Source organism: Myotis nattereri, assembly GCF_964212035.1.
Source record: "Myotis nattereri genome assembly, chromosome: 4".
Taxonomy (NCBI): Eukaryota; Metazoa; Chordata; class Mammalia; order Chiroptera; family Vespertilionidae; genus Myotis; species Myotis nattereri.
In genome coordinates, this window is record NC_138079.1 from 739,809 (window position 1) to 762,956 (window position 23,148).

General features: G+C 65.1%; 1 protein-coding gene across 1 annotated transcript in view; it reads left to right on the forward strand.

The window, feature by feature from the left end:
* Positions 1–11,350: 11,350 nt before the first annotated feature.
* ANKRD55 (ankyrin repeat domain 55) overlaps positions 11,351–23,148 on the forward strand; it is a gene marked incomplete at its 5' end in the record, with an annotated part of 34,185 nt that continues 22,387 nt past the window's right edge. Inside the window, 4 exons of the mRNA XM_081089665.1 lie at positions 11,351–11,390; positions 17,228–17,350; positions 17,596–17,726; positions 21,391–21,500. Coding sequence (XP_080945791.1) covers positions 11,351–11,390; positions 17,228–17,350; positions 17,596–17,726; positions 21,391–21,500 — 404 coding nt within the window. The remainder of the gene's footprint in view (positions 11,391–17,227; positions 17,351–17,595; positions 17,727–21,390; positions 21,501–23,148) is intronic.

Genomic DNA, 23,148 nt, shown 5'->3' on the forward strand with positions numbered 1-23,148 from the left:
CTGCCCGGGCTCCGGGGACAGAGCTGGGCTTCGAGGAGCGGGGTGGGGGCAGGAGGGCTCAGGCGGGGTCGTCCGAGGCCGGGTGCGGGCGCTTCCATCCCCGCACGGCTAAGCGTTAACAGTCAGACTCCGGGAGCCGAGGAGGGACACCGAGAGCCAGGCACCTGCCGTGCCCGCGGGAGCGTGGCCTCAGCCCAGGGCCTCGGCGTCTCGGCGTTTCCGCTCCGTTACCCGCTCAGCGGCGGCGACAGGACCTGCCTCCCGGGCTGCGATGAGACGTGAACGAGAAAACGCGTGTCCGCGCTCGGCCCCTCGCGAGCCCGTGAACCTCAGACGGGCAAACAGGAGCCACAAGGCGCAGGTCGTCGGGAAGAGCGGCCTGGGCGGGGCAGCGGGCGCAGCGATGGCGCCGAGAGGCCGGCGGGAAGGAGGGGGAACCGGCAGGAGCTGTGGGCAGCCGCATGTCAGCGGGACTCAGACGAGGGACTCAGAGCGCGGCTCCCTGGTTCCGAGGCTCCCCGGACGGTCCGTTTCCAGGAGGGCGTCCCTCCTCCGACTCCCTGCGCGGCCCTGCCCAGGCCTCTCCCGGGGACTCTGCTCCCCTGGCTCCGTCTTTTGGTTTAAATTCTCCTCTGGAAGCGACAACGCGTCCGATCCCCTGGGGTTCGGGTGGACGTGGGCCCTGGAGACGGGAGACTGTCCGCCTCCCCGAGGGGACGGTGAGGAAGGATGGCCACGGGGCTGGCGCTGGAGGGACATCAGCCCCAAAGCCAGGCTCTTCCTGACGGCCTCGCCAGGCCCGCGGCCAGGAGGGCGCTGGGAGATGAAAGGCTTGGCTGACAGCGCAGATGACAGGCGGGGGGCGGGGGGGTACGGGACAAGACCAGCCGCCAGGGCCAGGGTGGGGGGCGGGGGATTGGCAGCGCCCAGAGCCCTCGCTGGACACCATCCGCCCAGACCAGCTGGGCCCTCAGCCTCCGGGGGGGCGCCTGCCAGGAAGCAGCTCCATGGGGGAGGGGCGCCTTGGCAGAGCAGGTCTGCCTGGAGGGGTGCCCAGCGCCGAGGGGGTGGGCGAGGAGAAAGCGCCCCCAGGGAGAGTGGGGCTGGAGCCGGTGCCGCTGACAGGGGAGCTGGAGCCCTGGGGGATGGGGCCCTGCGGGGGGAGGGGGGGGGGCGGAGAAGCCCGGCTCTCAGGGGAGCTGTCGGGTCTGTGTCCTCCGGGCCGGCCCACATGGTTCCTCACCGACCTTCGAACGCAGGGCCGGCCGTCTTCCCGCATCCCCCGCTGCCTGTCTCCCTAGCGAGCGCTTCCCTGCGTCTCAGGATAGAGCCCGTCCATGTGCGACGGCCATGCGAGCGCAGGCTGCCCGCGACCCCGGGACAGGCCTTTCTCTCCTCCTCCTGCGTCTCTGGCTCCGGCCTTCAACCACTGAGCCACGCAGTGCTTCTCTCTCTCTCCTCCTCCCTGTCTAGAACACATCGCGTAGGAAATGTCCTTTCACCCCTCGCTGGCCCTGGATCGGAAAGACAGCGCGATGGGACTGTGACTCCTGCCGAGGGGTTCGCGCCGGGAGATCCTGCTAATCAATGTTCCTGTTCCCCGCGGGTCCGAGCCTCATGGTGCCGCACGGTTCTCTCTTAGCCCGGCCTGGAGCCATCGCCGTGCTGGGGTGTTCAGCACAGTCAGCCTCCGGGAGAAGGAGCCATCGCCGTGCTGGGGTGTTCAGCACAGTCAGCCTCCGGGAGAAGGAGCCACCGCCGTGCTGGGGTGTTCAGCACAGTCAGCCTCCGGGAGAAGGAGCCATCGCCGTGCTGGGGTGTTCAGCACAGTCAGCCTCCGGGAGAAGGAGCCATCGCTGTGCTGGGGTGTTCAGCACAGTCAGCCTCCGGGAGAAGGAGCCGACGTGCAGTGCTGCTCATCGCTGTGGTGTAAAGGCTCCCACCCCGGCCAGCGGCCACGTGACCCCACTTGCCCAGGTGACGGAGAGGTGCACAGAGTGAGCCCCTCCAGGGGGCCTGTGTGCCTGTCACCCACTTCGGCTCGCCCACCCCCGTCTTAGAGAGAAACTCGGTTCTCCCAGGGGACGATGGTCAGGGACTAGACCAGAGCCTGGCTCCTGCCGCTGCTTGGACACCACCCTCTGCAGCCAGCACCCGGCTCTGGCGGGAAGCCAGTGGGGGGGGGGGGGTGGAGCGGGGGGGGGGGCAGGGGGGCCGGGGCAGGAGAAAGGAAAGGCTGTTTGGAAGCAAATGGAAGTCACATGCGCCCTTCCTGGTCCAGCTCTGAGGGCGGCCACATGCTGTGTTTTCACGGTCCTGCTCCAGGGGAGTTCCAGCCACTGGGCCAGTGGGATCTGTGGGTGTCAGCAGGGTCTGTGGGTGTCAGCGGGATCTGTGGGTGTCAGCAGGGTCTGTGGGTGTCAACAGGGTCTGTGGGTGTCAGCAGGATCTGTGGGTGTCAGCGGGATCTGTGGGTGTCAGCAGGGTCTGTGGGTGTCAACAGGGTCTGTGGGTGTCAGCAGGATCTGTGGGTGTCCGCGGGATCTGTGGGTGTCAGCAGGATCTGTGGGTGTCAGCAGGGTCTGTGGGTGTCAGCGGGATCTGTGGGTGTCAGCAGGGTCTGTGGGTGTCAACAGGGTCTGTGGGTGTCAGCGGGATCTGTGGGTGTCAGCAGGGTCTGTGGGTGTCAGCGGGATCTGTGGGTGTCAGCAGGATCTGTGGGTGTCAGCAGGGTCTGTGGGTGTCAGCAGGATCTGTGGGTGTCAGCGGGATCTGTGGGTGTCAGCAGGATCTGTGGGTGTCAGCAGGGTCTGTGGGTGTCAGCGGGATCTGTGGGTGTCAGCCGGATCTGTGGGTGTCAGCAGGGTCTGTGGGTGTCAGCGGGATCTGTGGGTGTCAGCAGGATCTGTGGGTGTCAGCGGGATCTGTGGGTGTCAGCGGGATCTGTGGGTGTCAGCGGGATCTGTGGGTGTCAGCAGGGTCTGTGGGTGTCAGCAGGGTCTGTGGGTGTCGCAGGATCTGTGGGTGCTGGGCAGGAGGTGCAGCCTGAGAGGCTGTGAGGTGTGGAGCACCTCTGACACCCTCTGGCTGCTGGGGTGCATCGCACTCAGTGTGGCCCAGCCCTGCAGAGCCGCCTCCCTGGCTGTGCCTGAGGCCTCGGGGCTGCCCTTCGCTGTGTCCTCAAACTTTTCTCTCTGCTGCATCTGCCTCTCAGTGACGTCCTGACACCCGGGATCTGTTCTCTGGGTGGCAGGTGGTTCTACCTCTTCCATTGTGTGTGGATGTCATTATGTCGTGTGCACGGATGCTGTGCACGGATGCTGTGCACGGATGCTGTGCGCGGATGTTGTGCGTGGATGTTGTGCGTGGATGTTGTGCGTGGATGTTGTGCGTGGATGTTGTGCACGGATGTTGTGTGTGGATGTTGTGTGTGGATGTTGTGTGTGGATGTTGTGTACGGATGTTGTGTACGGATGTTGTGTGTGGATGTTGTGTGTGGATGTTATGTGTGGATGTTGTGCGTGGATGTTGTGTGTGGATGTTGTGTACGGATGTTGTGTGTGGATGTTATGTGTGGATGCTGTGCGCGGATGTTGTGCGTGGATGTTGTGCGTGGATGTTGTGCACGTATGTTGTGTGTGGATGTTGTGTACGGATGTTGTGTGTGGATGTTGTGCGTGGATGTTGTGCGTGGATGTTGTGCACGGATGTTGTGTGTGGATGTTGTGTGTGGATGTTGTGTGTGGATGTTGTGTACGGATGTTGTGTACGGATGTTGTGTGTGGATGTTGTGTGTGGATGTTATGTGTGGATGTTGTGCGTGGATGTTGTGTGTGGATGCTGTGTACGGATGTTGTGTGTGGATGTTATGTGTGGATGCTGTGCGCGGATGTTGTGCGTGGATGTTGTGCGTGGATGTTGTGCGTGGATGTTGTGTGTGGATGTTGTGTACGGATGTTGTGTGTGGATGTTATGTGTGGATGTTGTGCGTGGATGTTGTGTACGGATGTTGTGTGTGGATGTTGTGTGTGGATGTTATGTGTGGATGTTGTGCGTGGATGTTGTGTGTGGATGTTGTGTACGGATGTTGTGTGTGGATGTTGTGCGTGGATGTTGTGTGTGGATGTTGTGTGTGGATGTTGTGTGTGGATGCTGTGCGCGGATGTTGTGCGTGGATGTTGTGCGTGGATGTTGTGCGTGGATGCTGTGCGCGGATGTTGTGCGTGGATGTTGTGCGTGGATGTTGTGCACGGATGTTGTGTGTGGATGTTGTGTACGGATGTTGTGTGTGGATGTTGTGCGTGGATGTTGTGCACGGATGCTGTGCGCGGATGCTGTGCGCGGATGTTGTGCGTGGATGTTGTGCGTGGATGTTGTGTGTGGATGTTGTGTACGGATGTTGTGTGTGGATGTTATGTGTGGATGTTGTGCACGGATGAGGTTGTTGTCACGCCTGTGCTTGCTCCTGTGCTGGTCCTTCTGGTGACCAACAGCAGGAAAGCTGCTTGTTTATACGGAGCCTCCAGCCACCTGCCGGGGGAAGCACCTGAGGCTGCCTGTCTCGGGGTCCCTCTGGGGCAAAGCACCAGCTGCTGCGACAAGCAGGCCCTGGCCAGGCCCTCAGTCTGCACAGGGAGTCGGGGCAGTGATGAGGCCTGGGCCAGTGGGACACAAAGCCCCGCCCACAACCAGACGCCCCGCCCACAGCCAGGACGCCCCGCCCACCACCAGACGCCCCGCCCACAACCAGGGGCCTCAGGAGCCCAGGTGCCAACCTCTTTGGGCTGAGAAGGGTTCGCAGGCCGTCCGGCTGGTGGGGACCGAGCCGTTTGGTGCCTCTTTGTGGATCATGAAAACGAGGGGGAAGGAAGCCGAGTCCGGGACCGAGGCCCCGTTCATCAGGGACCGAGAGCCCTGGCGCTGGGCGCGGGCAGGTCCAACCAGCGGCCGCGGCTCATGTGCCCCGGCACCGGCTTCCTCGCCCTGTTCTCCAGCGTGCGTCACTCGTCAGCGTTTCTCCAGCTCGTTTCTTCCCGCTCCGCAGGCGGTGCCCTCGCTGGGCGGGAGGTGATCGCTCTGCCTCAATAGATGTAATTATTGTCACGCAAACCGCTGTGAGTCCGCTGCCCGTGTCCCAGGAAACTGGGGGTGTAGGGGGCAGTGGGCCCTCCACAGGGACTGGCTTTGCTGAGACCAACTCGAGGGTCAGCCCTGCCTCTCCGCGTTCGTGAGACCAGCCGAGCCCTGGACGCTGTGCACTCAGCCGTGCAGGGAGTCGGTGAGGCAGCGTCAGGCACCCGTGAGCGGCAAGCACGACCCTGAGCACAGCCGACTGTCTTCCGGAGAGACGCGCGTCACCCACAACCAGTGAGAGGATCGAGCCCCAGGCACTCGAGACTCTAATCCTTTTCAAAAGGCTCGGCCACCGATGTGCTCTGCAGCTTTGGTCAGTCACCTGTGCGATGATGAAAATATCACTGTGCACTATGTGCACTGTCTCTTTAAATCCTCAGGATAGCTGTACGGTGGGAACTTCTGTCATTCTCATTTTAAAGACAAGGAAACTGAGGCACAGAATAACCCCCAGGGACTGATCCTGGCCCTGGAGGGCCCAGCGGTCTGCCTCATCCAAACACGGGAGTTCTGAGACGGCAGAGCAAGGCGGGAGGCCTTCCTGGAAGAGGCGTCCTGCAGAGACAGGTGGGCAGGGCAGGGGGGCAGGAGGGAGGCAGCGGGCAGGGCAGGGACATGCGCCGGCATGCTGGGGGGTGAGCCTGCGGACGGCGCCAGCCTTGTGCATGGCTCGCTGGTGGGGCAGTGGCCGGGGACACGCCCTCGAAGCCTGTTCCTGTGGAAGGCCCTCCTTGAAGCCGCCCTCAGAACGGGCAGCAGGACGACCAGCAGGTCACCTCCGTGACTCCCCGGGAGGTGCCGACGTGGGGCTGGAATGGCAGGAAACGCCCCCAGAGGGGGTGTCCCCGGGGCGCCCACACGCCAGCCCCAGGCACTCAGGACTCTAATCCTTTTTAACAAGCATTGGCCACTGATGTTCTCTGCAGCCTTGGCCCAGTCACCTGGGAGTAGCCTCTGTCTCTGACAGGTACGTCCGAGTCGTTGCCCTGCACCCCCTGCCCCAGACCCAGGAGTTGGGGTCACCATCATCAGTCATCGTCTCATCATCAAATGTCCACGGAGGAAACGGGCTCCAAGAGCAGGTGCTGAGTGGGCGCTTCCCAGGAAAGAAGCAGCTGTGACAAAGCCCGGGTCTCACGCGGTCCCCCCCACGTGGTCCCCCCCACGCTGTGCCCCCGACGCAGCCCTCCCCACACGGTCCTCCCCATGCGCTGCAGAGCCTGGCCGAGTGCCCACCCGCAGCCCGCACCTGCGTGGAGGAACCGGCTCCGCTCGCGCTCAGGGCGCCTGGCGATGGCGTGGTAAACGGGACAACGCGGGGTGATCCTGACTCGACGCTGAAGCAGGACGAACGAGATCCCGCGAGCACTTTCCAGCGTGAAAAGGCTCGTGGGCAGGCGCGTCGGCTGCCTTCCTGGGGGGAGGGGAGGGGGGATGTGCCCCGAGTCTGGTTCCCGCCATTTGCCAAGGTCATCCCACCCCTTCCAGCTCCTCAGGCCACAGAGGGAGCCGGGCGGGTCCAGCCTGCCTCCTGCGGGCGCCGAACAGAACCGCCCCGGTCCGCGTGACGGCAGGAGGGTCCCGCAGCCCGCCTCCCCTCAGCCTCGGGGTGACTGTGGACGCCCCACAGCCGCTCAGCCGCCCCGGCCGGTGGGGGCAGGCAGGGACACCGAGGAGCCGACAGGCGGCCCTGGGCACCTGTCCCCCAGGCCGCTCCCTCCCCAGCTGGGTCGCTAGCGCATGGCGCTCAGCACCGCTAACCTCAGGCGTGTCTGTGACCGGAGGCGCCAGCGATGAAACACGCTGGCTGGTGGGTGAGTGAGCGAAAGAATGAAGACAACACGCGAGTACATGCCTGCTGGTTGGATTAGACATCGATACATACGGCACCTATTGTGCCTGTGGCACCAAGACACACACAGATGGCGGCTGTGAGGGCCTCAACAGAGCAGAAGTCCATAGGCTTGTACACGGGCACGCACACACACATGCACGCACATGCATGTACACATACCACATGCACACGCATGTACATGCACACACACACTCACACATGCACACACACACTCGCGCATGCACGCCCCTCACAAAGGATGTATGCCCAGGAGACATGTTTTTCCATTCTATGACTTGATAGGAAGACGGCACGGTTGCTTTAACCGGGCAGGAGCCCTGAGCAGGCAGGTCCCGGAGGTGACAGTGCTCCGAGCCTTCCTCAGGAGGGAGACGGGCTTGGAAAGCGCATCTGACACCATATGTTGCTTAGGGTCCAGAAACGCCAATGTTTCTCCTTGGAACAGCAGTTGCACAGCCCGGCCCGGAGCACCAGATGGCGGGAGGGAGTGGGCGCCAGTGCTTGCAAACAGCTCGGCTCAGGCGGGGTTCTGTGGGTTCCTCTCGCTGGCGCTGGCGGCTGCCAGCTCCTCCGCTGTGGCTGGTGAGTCACCCCCCGCCCGGTGGGAAGCGTGAGACGCTGTAACAGAAACCTCGCTCTTCAAGTCAAACTCGCTGCTCGGTTAGTGAGAACCACCCCAGCTCACGTCTCCACACGCAGAGGCCCGTTCGACAGTCCCTCCTCCTGCAGACACCCGGGGACGGCACGGCCTGCAGATCAGGGCGTGGAGGTCAGGGCTCACCCGCAGGCTGACCACGTGGTGGCGTGTCTGTTCAGTGAGCAGCGAGGAACCCCGTGCAGGGAGCACCGCAGGGAGCACCGCAGGGAGAGGGAGGGGAGAGGGTGGGGGAGAGGGAGGGGGAGAGGATGGGGGAGAAGGAGGGGGGGAGAGTGGGGGAGGCGGTGGGGGAGAGGCAGGGGGAGGAAGGATGGTGCGGGTGCAGCTGCCAGGGAGAGGCGTGCGGTGGGGATGACCCCAGCAGGTGGGAGCAGGGACGCCTGGTGGACGCGGTCGCCTCTCCTGCATTCTCTGCACGGCCCCGGGCAGACAGCCATGTGCTCGGGTCTGACAAGAGGGAGGGGGGGCGTTCACAGGTCCCTCACGAGGCTGGGGTGGACCTGCAGGATGGAGGCCCCGCCCCCTGGGGTGCAGCCTGCCTTTGGGGGGACCGCTGTGCAGGACGAGGGGCGCGTGGGGGGCTGGTGTCTCCGGGAGAAGAGACACCCGTCTCTCAGGAGTACCGGGGGCGGGTCCCGGAAGGACGGGAGGTTCGGGGGAGGAGAGAAAGGCCGCCTCGCTCGGCCTTGTGCGCCGGAGGCCAGGCCAGCAGCCCGACTTCTCCCCTCCACCTGCCGGGCGGCCTCGCCTGCTGCTGTGCGGACTGTCGGAGCCTCGGGGGCCGGTCAGCTGGACCGAATAAAAGAAAACTGGCCTTTAAAGGCTCCCAGCTCCGCGGGGGGCGGGGGGGGCGCCCCCTGGGACCGCTGCCTCCGCTCAACCACGGCTGCCTCTGCCCTCGGCTGGGGCTCACAAGGAGAAAACAGGAACGGAGATGTGGCCCAAGTCAGGCCTCAAACCAGAGTGAGGTGCCCAGCGGCTGCACGGCCATCGCAGCGTGTGGGGGGCTTGTGCCGAACTTTCTGCTGTGCCCCCACCCCCCCAGAGCCAGGGACAGGGACCCCCGGGCTTCCAGCTGAGATGGGAATCGGAAGTGAAACGACTTGGAGAAAGAAACGTTTCAAAAACATCAGCTTGCGAAGTTAGAGAGAGAGGCCCGAACCACTCTGTGTGCACAGCCATGCGGACAGCAGGCCCCCGGCGCACACGCCTCCGCACGCCTTCCCGGGACCAGGTGGGAAACCTTTGCATTTTCCATCGGGCCCAGGGAGGCGAGAGCGCGCCCGCTAGCGAGCCAGGAACCGGGGAACAGCGCGGCTTCGGCGTCCGCACACCCGCCCCGGCGCTCGCCGCCCGCGGCCCAGGCTCGGCCCAGGCTCGGCCCAGGCTCGGCCCCGGCTCGGCTCCGGCTCGGCTCCGGCTCGGCCCAGGCTCATGTGCTATGCGGAACGTGAGCACGCGTTTAAACAACTTGCTGTTTTCGATCATCCTGATGCTTAAGGGTGCGTTTTAGATCTCGGGCTTGATTTAGGGCGAGTGAGTTGCACACGTGACCTGCATGTTGTCTGCCTTCCAGGCGTGTTGAGATGCAATTCGTGAGAGACAACAGTCACCCTCCGAGGGCTCGGCCGGACATGACAGGCGACTGCGGGGTGACCGTCCCCACGACACGGGGACAGGTGCACGGCCATCTCAGACGGCCCCCCTCCCCGCCCCCCGCCCTCGGAGGAGCGCCCGCGGCCTCTGTGCCGTCGCCGTGCCCTGGAGATGGAGGGCTTCCTCCTTCCTCGCCGGGACGGGCGGGGGGCCGCTCCCCGTGGGGTGGTGGTGCCGCTGCGGGGAACGTGCCCACGGGTCTGTGGGAACAGGCGTTCTCGTTGAAGGAAGCGCCAGGGGGTCGGGGTGCTGAGCCACGTTTCCGTTTAATTTTATAGGAAACAGCCGCGCCGTCCGCTCCCCGCAGCGGGTGGAGCTCCCGTCCTCCCAGCGTCGGGCGCTGCGCTCACGGGTTTCGGTTCACACGTCCCTGCCGAGGCGGAAGCGGAGGGTCTCCCACGCCCGGCCACCTGTCCCCCCTTTGCCTTTCTGAAACGCGGGTTTATCACTGAGTTTGAAAATTCTTTTCTGTTCTGGCTGCAGCTCCTGCATCGGGTTTTTTCACAAATATGTTCTCCCTGTCGGCGCTTGTCTTCCGTCACGACCTTCTGTCTCCGAGGCAGACACTTCCGTTAGGACAGAATGCAGTCCCCGTCGCCCCTGTGGCCGCGGACAGGAAGGTTAATTTTATTTAATTTTAATTAAATTTGTGAAAAGCCACGTGTGACCAGCGGACATCCCAGCACATTCGTGCCTAAGCGGGCCGTCAGTGAGCCGTGTGCGTTTTATCCTGTTTTGCTTTGCTTGCCTTTATTGACATGACTGTATGCCTGCTGACTCTCAAAACAGAAATCGGGGCTTGGCCCGACTAGTGTAGCTCAGAGATTAAGTGTCGACTATGAACCAGGAGGTCAGGGTTCGATTCCCGGTCAGGGCACAGGCCCGGGTTGTGGGCTCGATCCCCAGTGTGGGGCGTGTAGGAGGCGGCCGATCCACGATCCTCCCTCATCACTGATGTTTCTCTCTCTCTCCCTCCCCCTTTCTCTCTGAAATTCATAAAAAGGTTGTGTGTTTTTTAATTGGGGTTTGCATGCTGTAAATCTTATGTTTTCTTCTTATTCTATTACTAGTTTTTATCAGGTTTTATTAATGTCTTGGTCCCTGGTGTCTCGGGAATCTTGAGGCCTGGTTCTCTGCCCGGGTTTTAACTATAAATATAAAGTGACGGACACGTGTCCTGGAAAAGCCCGAAGACACAGGGAGACGGACGAGGTGGTCGTCGCCCCCTCGGGGCAGCCCCTGCAGGACAGCGCGGAGCCGCGGCGTCCGCTCCTCCCCCACAGACCCACCTGCGTGCCAGTGGGTGCTGCTGGCCTCCGGCTGTGCACAGAGGAACAGGTGACCTGTGCTCCTAGCGACGGTTGGAGACCCCGCAGGTGAGTCTCCACAGTGAACCCCGAGTTTCACCTGGAGCGTGAACGCACCGCCTTCTCCCAGCTGCTCCTGGAGGACGGGCGGACGCACTGCGCCCGGTACCCCGGGCTGTGCTGATGGCGTGATTGTGGCACCTGAGCTGGAGCCGTCCGGGGCCGCCCCCCTCCCGCCCTGTGGAGCCGGAGCGGAGGGGCTGGGGTGCGGGCGCCTGGCAGCGCCTCCTGCGCAGCATCGGTCCCCGGCGGCCCCTCCACGGGAAGGCCGCTCGCCCACGCCCGCCCGCACATGCTCCGTCGGCCCCAGTCCCTGCCCATGAGCGTCCCGGGGTTTAGAGCGACAGGCCGGCTGTGGGAGCTCCGCGCCTCCAGCCCAGACCCCAGGCAGGCGCCCCCCCCCCCCACTGGTGTGTGGGGCCTGAGCGGCTGCGGGCTGCTGGGGGGGTGACACGTGCAGCCGACGAGCGAGCATCTGCTTCCGGCAGGTGTCACGGGAGAGCGTCCCCGTGGCCATCGCCGCCCAGACAGCAGCTGCGGCTCCGCGCACTGGCTCCTCGGCCGAGGGCTCGGCGTGACGCGGGCCCAGGCGGCGCGGACTGCGGCGTGGGGGACGCTGCCCCTCCTCCCCGGGGGCCTGGAGGCTGCCTGCCATTCGGAGGGAGGATGCAGCCGGCAAGCATGGAGTTCAGCGCCCCGGCCGGGCTCGAGCCGCAGCGAGGTGAGCGCCGCCCGCAGAGCCTGCGAGTCTCCCAGCGCCAGGCCAGGCGGCAGCTGCGGTGGGGAGGGGAGGGTGTGTGTGTCCGTGTAATGTGTGTGTCTCTGTGTGTGTCCGTGTAATGTGTGTGGCTGTGTGCTGTGTGTGTCCATGTAATGTGTGTGTCTCTGTGTGTGGCTGTGTGCTGTGTGTGTCCGTGTCTGTGTGTGTGTCCATGTAATGTGTGTGCGTGCGTGTGTGGCTGTGTGCTGTGTGTGTCCATGTCTGTGTGTGTCTGTGTCTGTGTGTGTCCATGTAATGTGTGTGTCTCTGTGTGTGTCTCTGTGTGTCCGTCCATGTAATGTGTGTGTATGTGTGTGGCTGTGTGCTGTGTGTGTCTGTGTGTGCGTGCGTGTGTGGCTGTGTGCTGTGTGTGTCCATGTCTGTGTGTGTCTGTGTGTGTGGCTGTGTGCTGTGTATGTCCGTGTCTCTGTGTGTGTGTGTGTGTCTGTGTCTGAGTGTGTCTATGTCTGTGTGTCCATGTCTGTGTGTGTGTCTGTGTGTGTGTGTCCATGTAATGTGTGTGTCTCTGTGTGTGGCTGTGTGCTGTGTGTGTCTCTCTGTGTGTGTGTGTGTGGCCGTGTGCTGTGTGTGGCCGTGTGCTGTGTGTGTCCGTGTCTCTCTGTGTGTGTCCATGTAATGTGTGTGTGTGTGGCTGTGTGCTGTGTGTGTCCGTGTCTGTGTGTGTGTGTGTGTGTGTGTCTGTGTCTGAGTGTGTCTATGTCTGTGTGTCCGTGTCTGTGTGTGTGTGTCTCTGTGTTTGTGTCCATGTAATGTGTGTGTCTGTGTGTGTGGCTGTGTGCTGTGTGTGTCTCTGTGTGTGTGTGTGTGTGTGGCCATGTGCTGTGTGTGGCCGTGTGCTGTGTGTGTCCGTGTATCTCTGTGTGTGTGTCCATGTAATGTGTGTGTGTGTGGCTGTGTGCTATGTGTGGCTGTGTCTGTGTGTGTCCATGTAATGTGTGTGTGTGTGTGTGTGGCTGTGTGCTGTGTATGTCCGTGTCTGTGTGTGTGTGTGTGTGTGTGTCCGTGTCTGTGTGTGTCCATGCAATGTGTGTGTCTGTGTGTGTGGCTGTGTATGTCTGTGTCTCTGTGTCTGTGTGTGTCTGTGTGTGTGGCTGTGTGCTGTGTGTGTCCGTGTCTGTGTGTCTGTGTCTGTGTGTGTCTGTGTGTGTGTCTGTGTGTGTCTGTGTCTGAGTGTGTCTGTGTCCGTGTGTCTGTGTGTGTGGCTGTGTGCTGTGTATGTCCGTGTCTCTGTGTGTGTGTGTGGCTGTGTGCTGTGTATGTCCATGTCTCTGTGTGTGTGTGTGTCTGTGTGTGTCTGTGTGCTGTGTGTGTCTGTGTGTGTGTCTCTGTGCTGTGTGTGTCCGTGTCTGAGTGTGACATGTGGGAGGAGGCTCACACAGAGACAAGCCTGTCTGCACGGGCTTCGGGCCTGTGGTCTCCTCCGCGCTCCCACCTGCACATGTTAAATGGGGTTCCGAGCGGTGTCTCGTGTCGTCTTTGTTCTCATCCGTCCTTTCTGTCCTGGTCTTGAGAGACGGGATGAGAGGGAGTAACATGGAAAGAGCAGGCCTGTGTCCTGTTAGTTTACCCTGCGGCTCCCTGCTGGGCCCCAGCCTCCGGTCTCCGTTAGGGGCGCAGCTGCCTGGTTTGCGCCGCGGCCGGTGCGTCTCAGCCGAGGTTGTGTAACGCCATCGCGGTGTCATTGTCTGCGCCGGCCGGCCGTCCTTACTCACAGTCCCGGGGGCGGCGATCTGCCCGGGAAAGGCTGCCGGGAGGTCGGAGTCCTCTGAAAGCCCACGGACTCCGTGCCGTGTGCGCGCACCGTGCCCCTGCCGTGTGCCTGCATGCACACACGCGTGCCTGCGTGTAATTCTGCATCTTTCCTGCTGTGCGTGCAGTAAACATGTTTAGAATATGCTGTAAACCTGACGTCTGAACCACTGCGACCTGATTACTCCTCAGGGTCCTAGCGTCCTCGGTCGTGTTCCCGTTGGGGCTGCAGCGTGAGCACGAGGTGCGAAGCCGCGTTAGAAAACGCGCTGCTGCCTCCTCTTCCTTCTCCCTCCGACCACAGCCCCCTCCCCCAGGCCCCCCGGTTCGTGGGCGAATTACTGTCCCGCAGTGTTTGCTCGAGTGGACTCACATCTAGGTTTCTGCGTGACTGTGTGTGTGTGTGTGTGGTTTGATCTCCATGTCCTGAGTCGTGTTGCACAGTGTGTGTGCGTGCGCACAATGTGTGCGTGCATATGTGCATGTGTGGTCACATGTGTGCGCACGGGTACATATGTGCACGTGTGCGTGTGCGTGTGCGTGCGCGCGCGCTCAGATGTGCTGGCTCCTGCACTTGGCTGTGAACCCCGTGGAGAGCGAGGTGGCCGCAGCTGTGCCTCCCGCTCCCCTCGGTCCAGTTTGTTTCACTTGACAACCAGCGGCAGCGACAGCCTGGTCCGCAGGCCTCATTCTGGCTGACGCGCAGCCCGTGGCGAGGACGCGTGTGTCCCGGACGGGGTGGAGGAGCGGCCCCCACGATCAATGCGCCGGGTTCTGTGTCTCCCGCCGAGGCTCAGCCCAACCTGGTTAACACGTCAGCGTGTGATATTCATTCTGTGGCTCCGTTCACGCGAGCGATTCGCAGCAGGTCCTCGCCCGGGCCTGGTTCTCTCCATGCACGTTAGCCCTCCCCGGCCCCCCGGCCCCCTGGCCCCCCGGCCCCCCGGCCCCCCGTTCCCCGGGGCTTCCTCTCGGGGGCCGTGGCCTGGCGGCCGCAGCACAAGCTACATGGTGGGGGGCGGGGATGCTCCCTCACTGTGTGACCGGAGCAAGTTGCCTGACCTCTCTGGGCTTGGTCTCCTCAGCAGACACGGGGGAAATGGTGCTGACCTCGCAGGCGCCGGGAGCGTCCGAGATGCTGTCAGACACACCTGTCGCGGTGCCGTGGGCACGTTCAGGCTGCGCCTGCTCTTGGCGTAGCTACTGCTCTCACCGTCGCCACCCCCTGGCCGGCTCTCACGTCCTGTCCTGCTGGAGCCCAGCTCAGGGCAGTGAGGGCCGCGGCTGGCGGCTCGATCACATGCGTTACTTTCCCGGGACTCAGGGCCCCTGAGAGCGGCCCCTGGAGAAGGAGGGGCCCCCACCTTCTTGAAAGCGGGAGAGGCCGTGCACACGTTAAATACCGCGTCGCCGGGCAAGCCACGGCGACACTCCCCGAGGAGCCGAGTGTGGGGCACGGTCGGGGGCTCCCCGTAAATCCTGCAAACCTGGGAGTGGAGGCGGCAGGGCCTCTGGCTTTCCGGGCAGGTGGCAGACGGCGCACACCCGGGAGCGTCACGGAGGTCACAGAGCGTCGATTCTCACACGGGGTCTCCGTGGGAATCACCTGGACAATTTCTGTAAAAGCTGCCACCTGGGTCCCCGCCCTGAGCACTCTGTCCAGTCCATGTGGGGTCTGCCTGGCGGACAGTCCAGCTCCTAAAGAGACGCCGTCTCCATGGCCCCCCAGCGTCGTTAGGGACCCCGGGCCAGCCAGCCGGGTGCCACTGCCACCTGTGGGTGGACAGAAAGCCGAGTGGGTGCCACACGGGGTCCGGGAAACATCAGTGTGAACTGGAGAAGAAGAGCCTGTCCAGCTGGGGCGCAGCTGACTAGGGAGGGGGGCCGAGTGGGGACACGGGACCTGCGGAGGCAGCAGGTGGACGGACAGACGGACAGGGCCGGGAGCGATGCAGGCGAAGGCACAGAGGGATGGCCTCATCACAGACCCTGAGCCGCCGCCCATCACTCCTGTTTCCTTGGACTGTGTCCAGGGGCCCACGGCCTGAGCAGGGCTACACGGGCCACAGGAGGCCGCGGGAGGACGGGCCAGGGGGTCCCTGCGCCCGGCCCCTCCCGGCCCAGCAGCCTCGACTCGCCAGCCGAGGGTATGGCTGCTCTGCAGGCTGAGAAAACACCAGGCTCTCACGCACGGGGCTCGGGCACCCTCTGCGCGTGCCCGTGTCCCGCCGAGGCCTCCGGACGCGTTTGGTCAGAACCCGCCTCCGTGCGGCCGCCGTGAGGACACCAGCTCGCAAGGCGGCCCTCTGGTCGGAGCAGCCAGCCCGTCCACTGCTTCATCCAGCGTCCGCCCCTCAGGACCGGCCCCGCCCGTCTGTGCAGAAAGCAGGTCTGAACGCTCTGCCGGCGGCTGTGAGACCCGGAAGCCGCGGTCGTGTCCAGCCAGGTCTGCCGGCTTCCGGCTGAGGGATCCGTCCCTCGCCCGCGAGGGTCCCCAGTCAAAGCGGCCAACGCGTGGGCGACGCCCGGTCCTGGCACGTGGAGCGGTGGGTGGGGTCACACACGTGACCCAGGAACTGGGGGAGCTGAGACCAGGGAGCGGGAATCAAGGTGAGCGTCCTACCTGCCGTCCCAGAGGCCTCCTGGGACGGGGCTCCCACGCCGAGGAGACCCCGCGAGACCCGGGCGGGGGGGCCTGACCTGCGGACGCAGCTGGCGGCTTACGTGTCACCACGGAGCCCACGCTTTGCGGGGTGAGGTCTTCCCTCCAAGAATCCGTCTTATTAACGTGAAAGTGCGTCCACGCTCTGGAAATGCCTCCTCGAGAACCTCGTTCCTGATTCCAACTCAGACGTGCGTCTTCAAACAGCAAACCCGCTTCCCGGCCCTTCTCCCCCGAGATGCTCCCCGAGGACCTTCCACGTGCCCCTGCGGCTCCTGAGTCCCCAGCAGACTGGCCCCTGGTCAGGGCCGGTCAAGGCCACAGACTCCTCATCGCCAGTGGGTGGCAGCGTTGTCCTGTGGAGCCATCTGGGCGGCTGAAGGGCTGGCCCCACCTGGAAAAGGCAGAGGCCTCCCCGCCTTCCGGTTGTTCTAGGCGGCCCCCCAAACGCGCTTTCCCTGCGTCCCGCTGGGGCCAGAGAGGGCTCTGGATGGGGGGAGGGGGGTGTGCGCCCAGGAAACCTCATGTAAGCGAACCTCCATCGTCCTGCCGTACATCCCGGCACGATGGCCACGTTAATGGAAAAACTCAGAGGCAATTTCCCTGGCGTTCCTTCTTCCTGAGCAGCGGCCATGCGGATGGGGAGCGTGGGGGGAGCAGACACGGCAGCGCCTGGCAGGGTCCCAGGAGTGGAACTTGCCCCCCAGCCTCCCGTGCTGCCCTGCGTCACCCGCCATGGTCCCGGCGTCCCCCAGGCCCAGGTGTGCACACAGCTGTCACACAGTGGGGTCCCTTTGGAACACCAGCTGTTGGGCCTGCAGGGCCTGTGAGGGGGTGACGTGCAGAGACAGGCAGGAGTGGCTCTGGGCCTGAGGGGCCTCCCGGGGGAGGCGGGCAGATGCCCTCTCCTCCCCACCAGCTCCTGCGGGGTCTCCACGGACCAGCCTGGGGGGAGGACTTGGTGGGCGGGCAGCCAGGGGGGCCCTCGGGGGACAGGGCGGCCGGAAAGGGCAGGAGGACATCGGGACAGAGCAGGAGGCACATGGCCACTCGCCCTGGTGGGCGAGCTGAGTCACTGACAGGAAATGTCACATCTCAGATAAAAACGACGGGGTGCTCCCTGGCTGACCTCCCGGATTCCGCGCAGCCCAGGCCTGGGGGGCGGGGTGGGGGGAGCGTGACGTCTCAGGGACACGGGTCCCGCGGGCGCCCTCCCAGGACACGGTGAGGTGCCGCGGCCACCGTGGTCACCTGTCCTCGGAAGGGGTGCGGCCCGTGGTCAGAGGTTTCCTGAGCCCCGTGTGGGCGCCGCTCGGGTGCCGTGATTCAGGGGAGCCTCTGTGCACACGGCGTCTGGTTCCTGCAGGTGACTCCTCGGAGGAAGTGGACCTGAGCCTGGTGTACCAGGCGGCGTCCAGCGGCGACGTCCGTGCGCTGACCGCCCTGATCCGGGAGGACCCCTCCGTCCTGGAGAGCCGCGACACCGAAGGTGAGCGCCCCCTCGCGCAGTCCACACGTGGCCCCGGGAGCGACACGGGGTGCACCTGCACACGCACCTCCAGCCGTCTCCGCGCCGCTGGGGCAGGAAGCGTGCTGGGCGTTGGCGCTGAGGGTCTCGCTCCCAGCCGGGCGGGGCGGGCAGGCCTGTATTGGCACAGAGCACAGAGCAGGCAAAGGAAGATGGCACGGGCGCCACGTCGGCCATCCGCGAAGGCTGTGACTGTCTCCCTCCAGGGTGCACACCCCTGATGCACGCGGTGTCCGGGCGGCAGGTGGACACGGCGAAGCTGCTGCTGAAGATGGGGGCCAACGTCAACAGCCAGGACGCCGAGGGCCGCACCAGCCTGTGCCTGGCCGCCTACCTGGTGAGGCTGTGTGAGTCCTGGCCGCCTACCTGGTGAGGCTGTGTGAGTCCTGGCCGCCTACCTGGTGAGGCTGTGTGCCTGGCCGCCTACCTGGTGAGGCTGTGTGTCCTGGCTGCCTACCTGGTGAGGCTGTGTGAGTCCTGGCCGCCTACCTGGTGAGGCTGTGTGCCTGGCCGCCTACCTGGTGAGGCTGTGTGTCTGCCGCCTACCTGGTGAGGCTGTGTGCCTGCCGCCTACCTGGTGAGGCTGTGTGAGTCCTGGCCGCCTACCTGGTGAGGCTGTGTGCCTGCTGCCTACCTGGTGAGGCTGTGTGAGTCCTGGCCGCCTACCTGGTGAGGCTGTGTGCCTGCTGCCTACCTGGTGAGGCTGTGTGAGTCCTGGCCGCCTACCTGGTGAGGCTGTGTGCCTGGCCACCTACCTGGTGAGGCTGTGTGCCTGGCCGCCTACCTGGTGAGGCTGTGTGCCTGCCGCCTACCTGGTGAGGCTGTGTGCCTGCCGCCTACCTGGTGAGGCTGTGTGCCTGGCTGCCTACCTGGTGAGGCTGTGTGTCCTGGCTCTGCGAGGTGGCTGGGCGTGTGCTGCTCGTGGGTCCCGTGTGCGGGTCTCGGATGCAGGCAGCTGCCATGTCCCCCGACACTGACTCCGCACGCAGGGTTGGTTTCAGGGACGCGGGTCGCTGTGGGTCTTCCCAGCAGCCCCCAGCGGGAGACGCTGTGGCCACCAGGACTGTCTCTCCCACCCTCGCTGCCTCCGCATTTCCCGGGGGCTTTTCTGGCCACCCCGTCCTCCTTCTAAGAACGCCCCCTTCACACCTGGGTGGGGCGCCCTCGAAGCGCAGTAGTGCTTGTGGGGGGTTAGGTGGGTGGGAGGTGGCGGAGGACGTGGGGAGCGAGAAGGGGAAGAGGGGGAGGGAGAGGGAGGAGCACCAGGCCCCACACAGGACCGGAGGGAATTCTGCAGTGTCGGGTGCTTGTGTCAAATGCAGCTCCGGGCGTGCACCCAGGCCCCTGGGTCAGACGGGGCAGGGCTGCCTGTCGACGAACCTCCTGGCCCGCTCAGTTGGGAACCCCGCCTGCGGGTCCTGCGTGGGGTCGGGATCCCCCACAGGCACGGCCACCCCCCAGCCCCTTCAGCTCACCCGTGACTGCTCCTGCGGGGGAGGGTGAAGGTGTGGGCGCCGAGGGAGAGAGCGTTGGGTCCAGGGGCGGGGCCGGACGCAGCGGGGGCTTCTCAAGCTGACGGCCACGGGCCCTGAGAACGGGAAGGCCAGGCCGCAGGCCTCTCGGAACTCTAACGTTCACGCAGCGCTTCTCGGCTGGACGGCTGCCTGGGGCCTGGGCAGGTCCCTCTCCAGGTGGCGGGGACCAGTGAGCGGGCAGGTGCCAGCCGGGCAGACGGCTCGTTCTAGGGGCAGCTCACGGGCCCGCGGGGGAAGGCTGCCGCATGCCCGGCCGGCGGTGCCCGCTCTCTCCTTGTTGCCGTGGTGACTGTGAAGGAGGGTGGATCCTCGCCTGAGGATATGGTTTCATTGGTTTTTAGAGCGAGTGGGAGGGAGGGAGAGGGGAGAGAGAGACACACCGATTGGTTGCCTCCCAAACGAGTCCCCGCCAGGGTCAGGAAACGAAGCTGCAACCCAGGTGCGTGCCCTTGACCGAGAATCTAACCACTGAGCACACCAGGCATCGCCGCCTCGGAGCGATGCCCTCGCCTCGTGGGCCACCCCAGGCAGAGCCCCCCCGCTCCCCCGAGGGCCTGGGAAGGTCGGGGGGGCCTGGGGTCACACGGGAAGCCCACCCCCCTCCGGCCATGCGTGTGCCACTCCGTCAGGAACCCCGAGAGAAACATCCGAGAGAGACGGGGCAGAGGGGCCGAGAAGGCCCAGGCACAGCTCCAGGCTCAGACGCAGACGCCCCGGGCAGCCGTGCGCACAGCGAGTCTCTCCCGTGCCCCTCCTCTCGCTTGTCCGATGCGGTGAAAGTGACCGCCCGGCCCCGGCCGGTGTGGCTCAGTGGTTGAGCAGCGGCTGAAAAGTCCCGGGTTCGATTCTGGTCAAGGGCACCTGCCCGGGTTGTGGACTCGATCCCCAGTGTGGGGCGTGCAGGAGGCAGCCGACCCGTGATTCTCTCTCATCACTGATGTTTCTCTCTCCCTCTCCCTTCCTCTCTGACATCAGTAAAAATATAAATAAAACTTTAGAAAGTGGTCGGTTGCCCAGGTTGGAGGAGAAGCAGGCGGACCCCGGCTCGCAGTCGCACAGACTGGGACCTGCTGGTCCTGGGTGGTGGCCGGGGCGTCAGGACGATCGAGAGCTTCCTCAGCTCTTTCTGAAGAAAGAGAGAAACCAGCATCACACAGGTTCCAGGAAACGGGAAAAACGATAAAGTGTTTCAACCCCCCCGCCCCACCCGGTCAGATGTTTTCCAAAAGCTGGGGGCCCCGGCCACCCCGACACCTGCCCTCTGGGGGCCTCTGGCCACACGCGCTCCTCCTGAGGGGAGAACGTGACGGCTCAGACGTCAGCAGCTAAAACCAGGCCGCTGCCTTCGCAAACTCTGGCTCAGCCGGGAAACACGTGGACGTGGAGGTGACGGGCGGCCCTAGAGCCACGGCCCCTCACAGCCGCGACGTCTGTGCTTCGCTGGGAGGCGTTTCCCTCCCTCCCTTCCACGCTGCCCAGCGCGCTGATTCTCTGCTTCCAGCATCGCGGCGTCTCAGTCCTGGTTCTCGCCAGCTTGGGGGTGTCGAGGCTCAGCTCCGAGTGCAAGGGGGTGGGGGGGGCGGGGACTGGGAAGTTGCCCCATTGTTCTCCCGTGTGGGCGCTGCCTCACGCCTGAGCCCCCCTGAACCGAGTGAGTGACGGGTGAGGGGTGGCGGGAGGCAGCGGGGAGGCAGGGGGAGGAGGCAGGGGGAGGCAGGTGCCGGAGCCACGGACCGGAGGGCGCTGGCCTGTGGCTACACCTGCTCAGCGCAGCGTGCGGACGGGAGCAGCTACGTGCTCACGGGGACGAGCGAGCTGGGGGTCAGGGGGCGGCAGGGAGTTCACAGAGAGCCTGGGGAGCCCCCGGTGGGCAAAGCGCAGCCACGGGGACCCTTAGAGGGTGTCGGTGACACCCCCATATTCAGCATCAGGAGAGCCCCTCAGGGCAGCTGGGCCTGGGCTCGGAGGGGCTGCCTGGAGCGGACGTGGTATGTCCTGTGGCCCCGGGAGGAGCCGGGGGCGGGGCCGGGCCTGGGATGGGAGCGGCTCCCCGAGGCACAGCCGGGAGGTCGGGCTGGAGTCACCGGAGGCGAACTGGGGGATGAGGGAGACCTTGGCGTCAGTCAGACGGAGGACAAGCCTGCGGGGGGCCAAGCCCCTGGAGCGCGAGGCGGAGCGGACTCCTCACCGTCATAGGCCCCAGGGACGGGGTGAGAGTGAGCACCAGCGAGAGGCCCCAGAAATGGGGGGGGGGGGCAGGAGAGAGAGCCTGGGAATCGGCCGCCATCGGACGGGGCACAGGTCCCGTGAAAACTCGAGGTCACCCCGACGGCAGCTCCCCAGGTCTGACCCGAGTCCAGCAGGACGTGCTCAGCTGGGGGGGGGGGGGGGGCGGGGGGTGTTCGCGGTTGGCGGGCGGAGCCAGGGGCGGTGACGAGCCTGGGGTGACGAGCCCTCTCTCCGCAGGGCTGGCTGGAGGGCTGCGTGACTCTGCTCCGCAACGGCGCCAAGCACGGCATCGCGGACAAGAGCGGCCGCCTGCCCCTGCACGCCGCCACGGCTGCGCCCGACGTGAGGTGGGTCGCGGGCGGGGGTCGGGGGTGAGGGGGGCCCAGGGTGGGGGGGCCCGGGGTGAGGGACCTGGTGCAGGTGCTGCTGGAGCCCCAGGTTGGTGGGGCGGCCGAGGAGGTCCTCTCTGGAGACACTGAGCCGCAAAGGAGGGTCGTGCCCAGGCTGTGCTCTCCCCAGTCTGTGTTTCAGCCTCGCCCCCTCTCCCCGTGCCCCCCTCCCCTGCTGGGAGCCCCTCAGAGCTGTGGATCCGGCGTTTCCTGCCCTGGGCTCTGGGCCTCTGCCCGGACGAGGGGCTCAGGCTGCACCAGGCGCTCGGGGGCCTGTCTCCGTGTCCTGTCTCCGGAGCTAAAACTCCAGCTCAGTCGGGGGCGGGGGGTGGGGGGGGGCGGTGCCCAAGGCCTCTGGGTGCGGGGGAGGGGAAGGGGGGCAGGATTTCTCCATTTCAGTCTGTTTCACACGAAAATAAAAGGCTTGGGAAACTCCAGGGCGACTCCAGCCAAGCCTGGCTTCTCGGTGCCGTTGGATAAAACCCAGAAGAACAGAAACGGGTCCACAGGCAGGAGCTCGGGCCGCGGCGGGCGGCTCGGTGCGACGTCGTGGGCAGCGCCCGGCGGCTCCTCTGACTATGAGGGAGGAAACGGGCCTTCCAGGCGGCTCCCAGACGTTGGTCACAGAGCCGCACTGTTTTATAAGAGGAATCTCTGGAAACTGGGTCGCAAATGCGTCTTTTAAGACGATTCCGCTTTGACTCACTCAACTGCCGTCCGTGCCTCACTCGGCGTCACTGCAGGATCCACGGAGACGCCGGCCGTTTGTGGAGCCGCTGCTGCTGGATGAGGCCAGAGCCCGTGTCGCACACGGTTGAGCCTAACGTCGCTGCTCCTGGGGGGGCGGGGGGGCAGCGCCTCCCGTCTCAGCGGTCGCCCCCGGGCCCCCGCGTTCAGCAGCGAGAGAGGAAGGCGTGGAAAAGCCCGAGTTCCTAACAGCTCAGCCTGCGAACGACGCCGCTCACTCTCCGTGAACCAGGCCTGGGCGTCGGGGTCCCCGGCCAGGCCCCCCCTCCCGCCACGGCTCCAACCCCAGGGGAAGGGGTGCCTGCCCGTCAGGACCCTCCCGGTCAGCCGGTGCTGTCGGTGGCTCAGCAGCTGAAGCCACTGACCACACGCCGCTCCCGAGCCGCTCCCGGGGGCCGCAGGCGGCTCCTCCTGGCCTTCGGAGCCCCGGCCTCGCTGGGCGGGTCACAGCCCCCCTTCCTGCTCTGGAACCCGCGCCTGACGGCCCCGCGGCTTCGGGAGGGGAGCCAGGAAGGCGAGCTTCCCCCGAGTGCTGACCACACAGCCCGCAGCCCGAGGGGACACGTGGTGCCCGGGAGGCAGCGGCCTGGTCATGACGCCCCCCCAGGAGGCCGGCCTGGACGGGGCTGCCTGTTCCTGCTGCAGGAACGGAGTCCGGGGACACACGCAGGCAGGTCGTGGCGGGTTGACGAGAGCACCCTGAACGGATGCGGCTCCGTCACGGCCCGGCGCTCAGCGGGGGTCCCTGCACCCCCAAGGACGCCACGCCCGGGGCCACCCTCCGCCACGCGACTCAGCGTCTCCCGCTGTGGAACCCAGGCCGCCTGGCCCCCGCTTCCGGGCCCCACCCCCCACGACC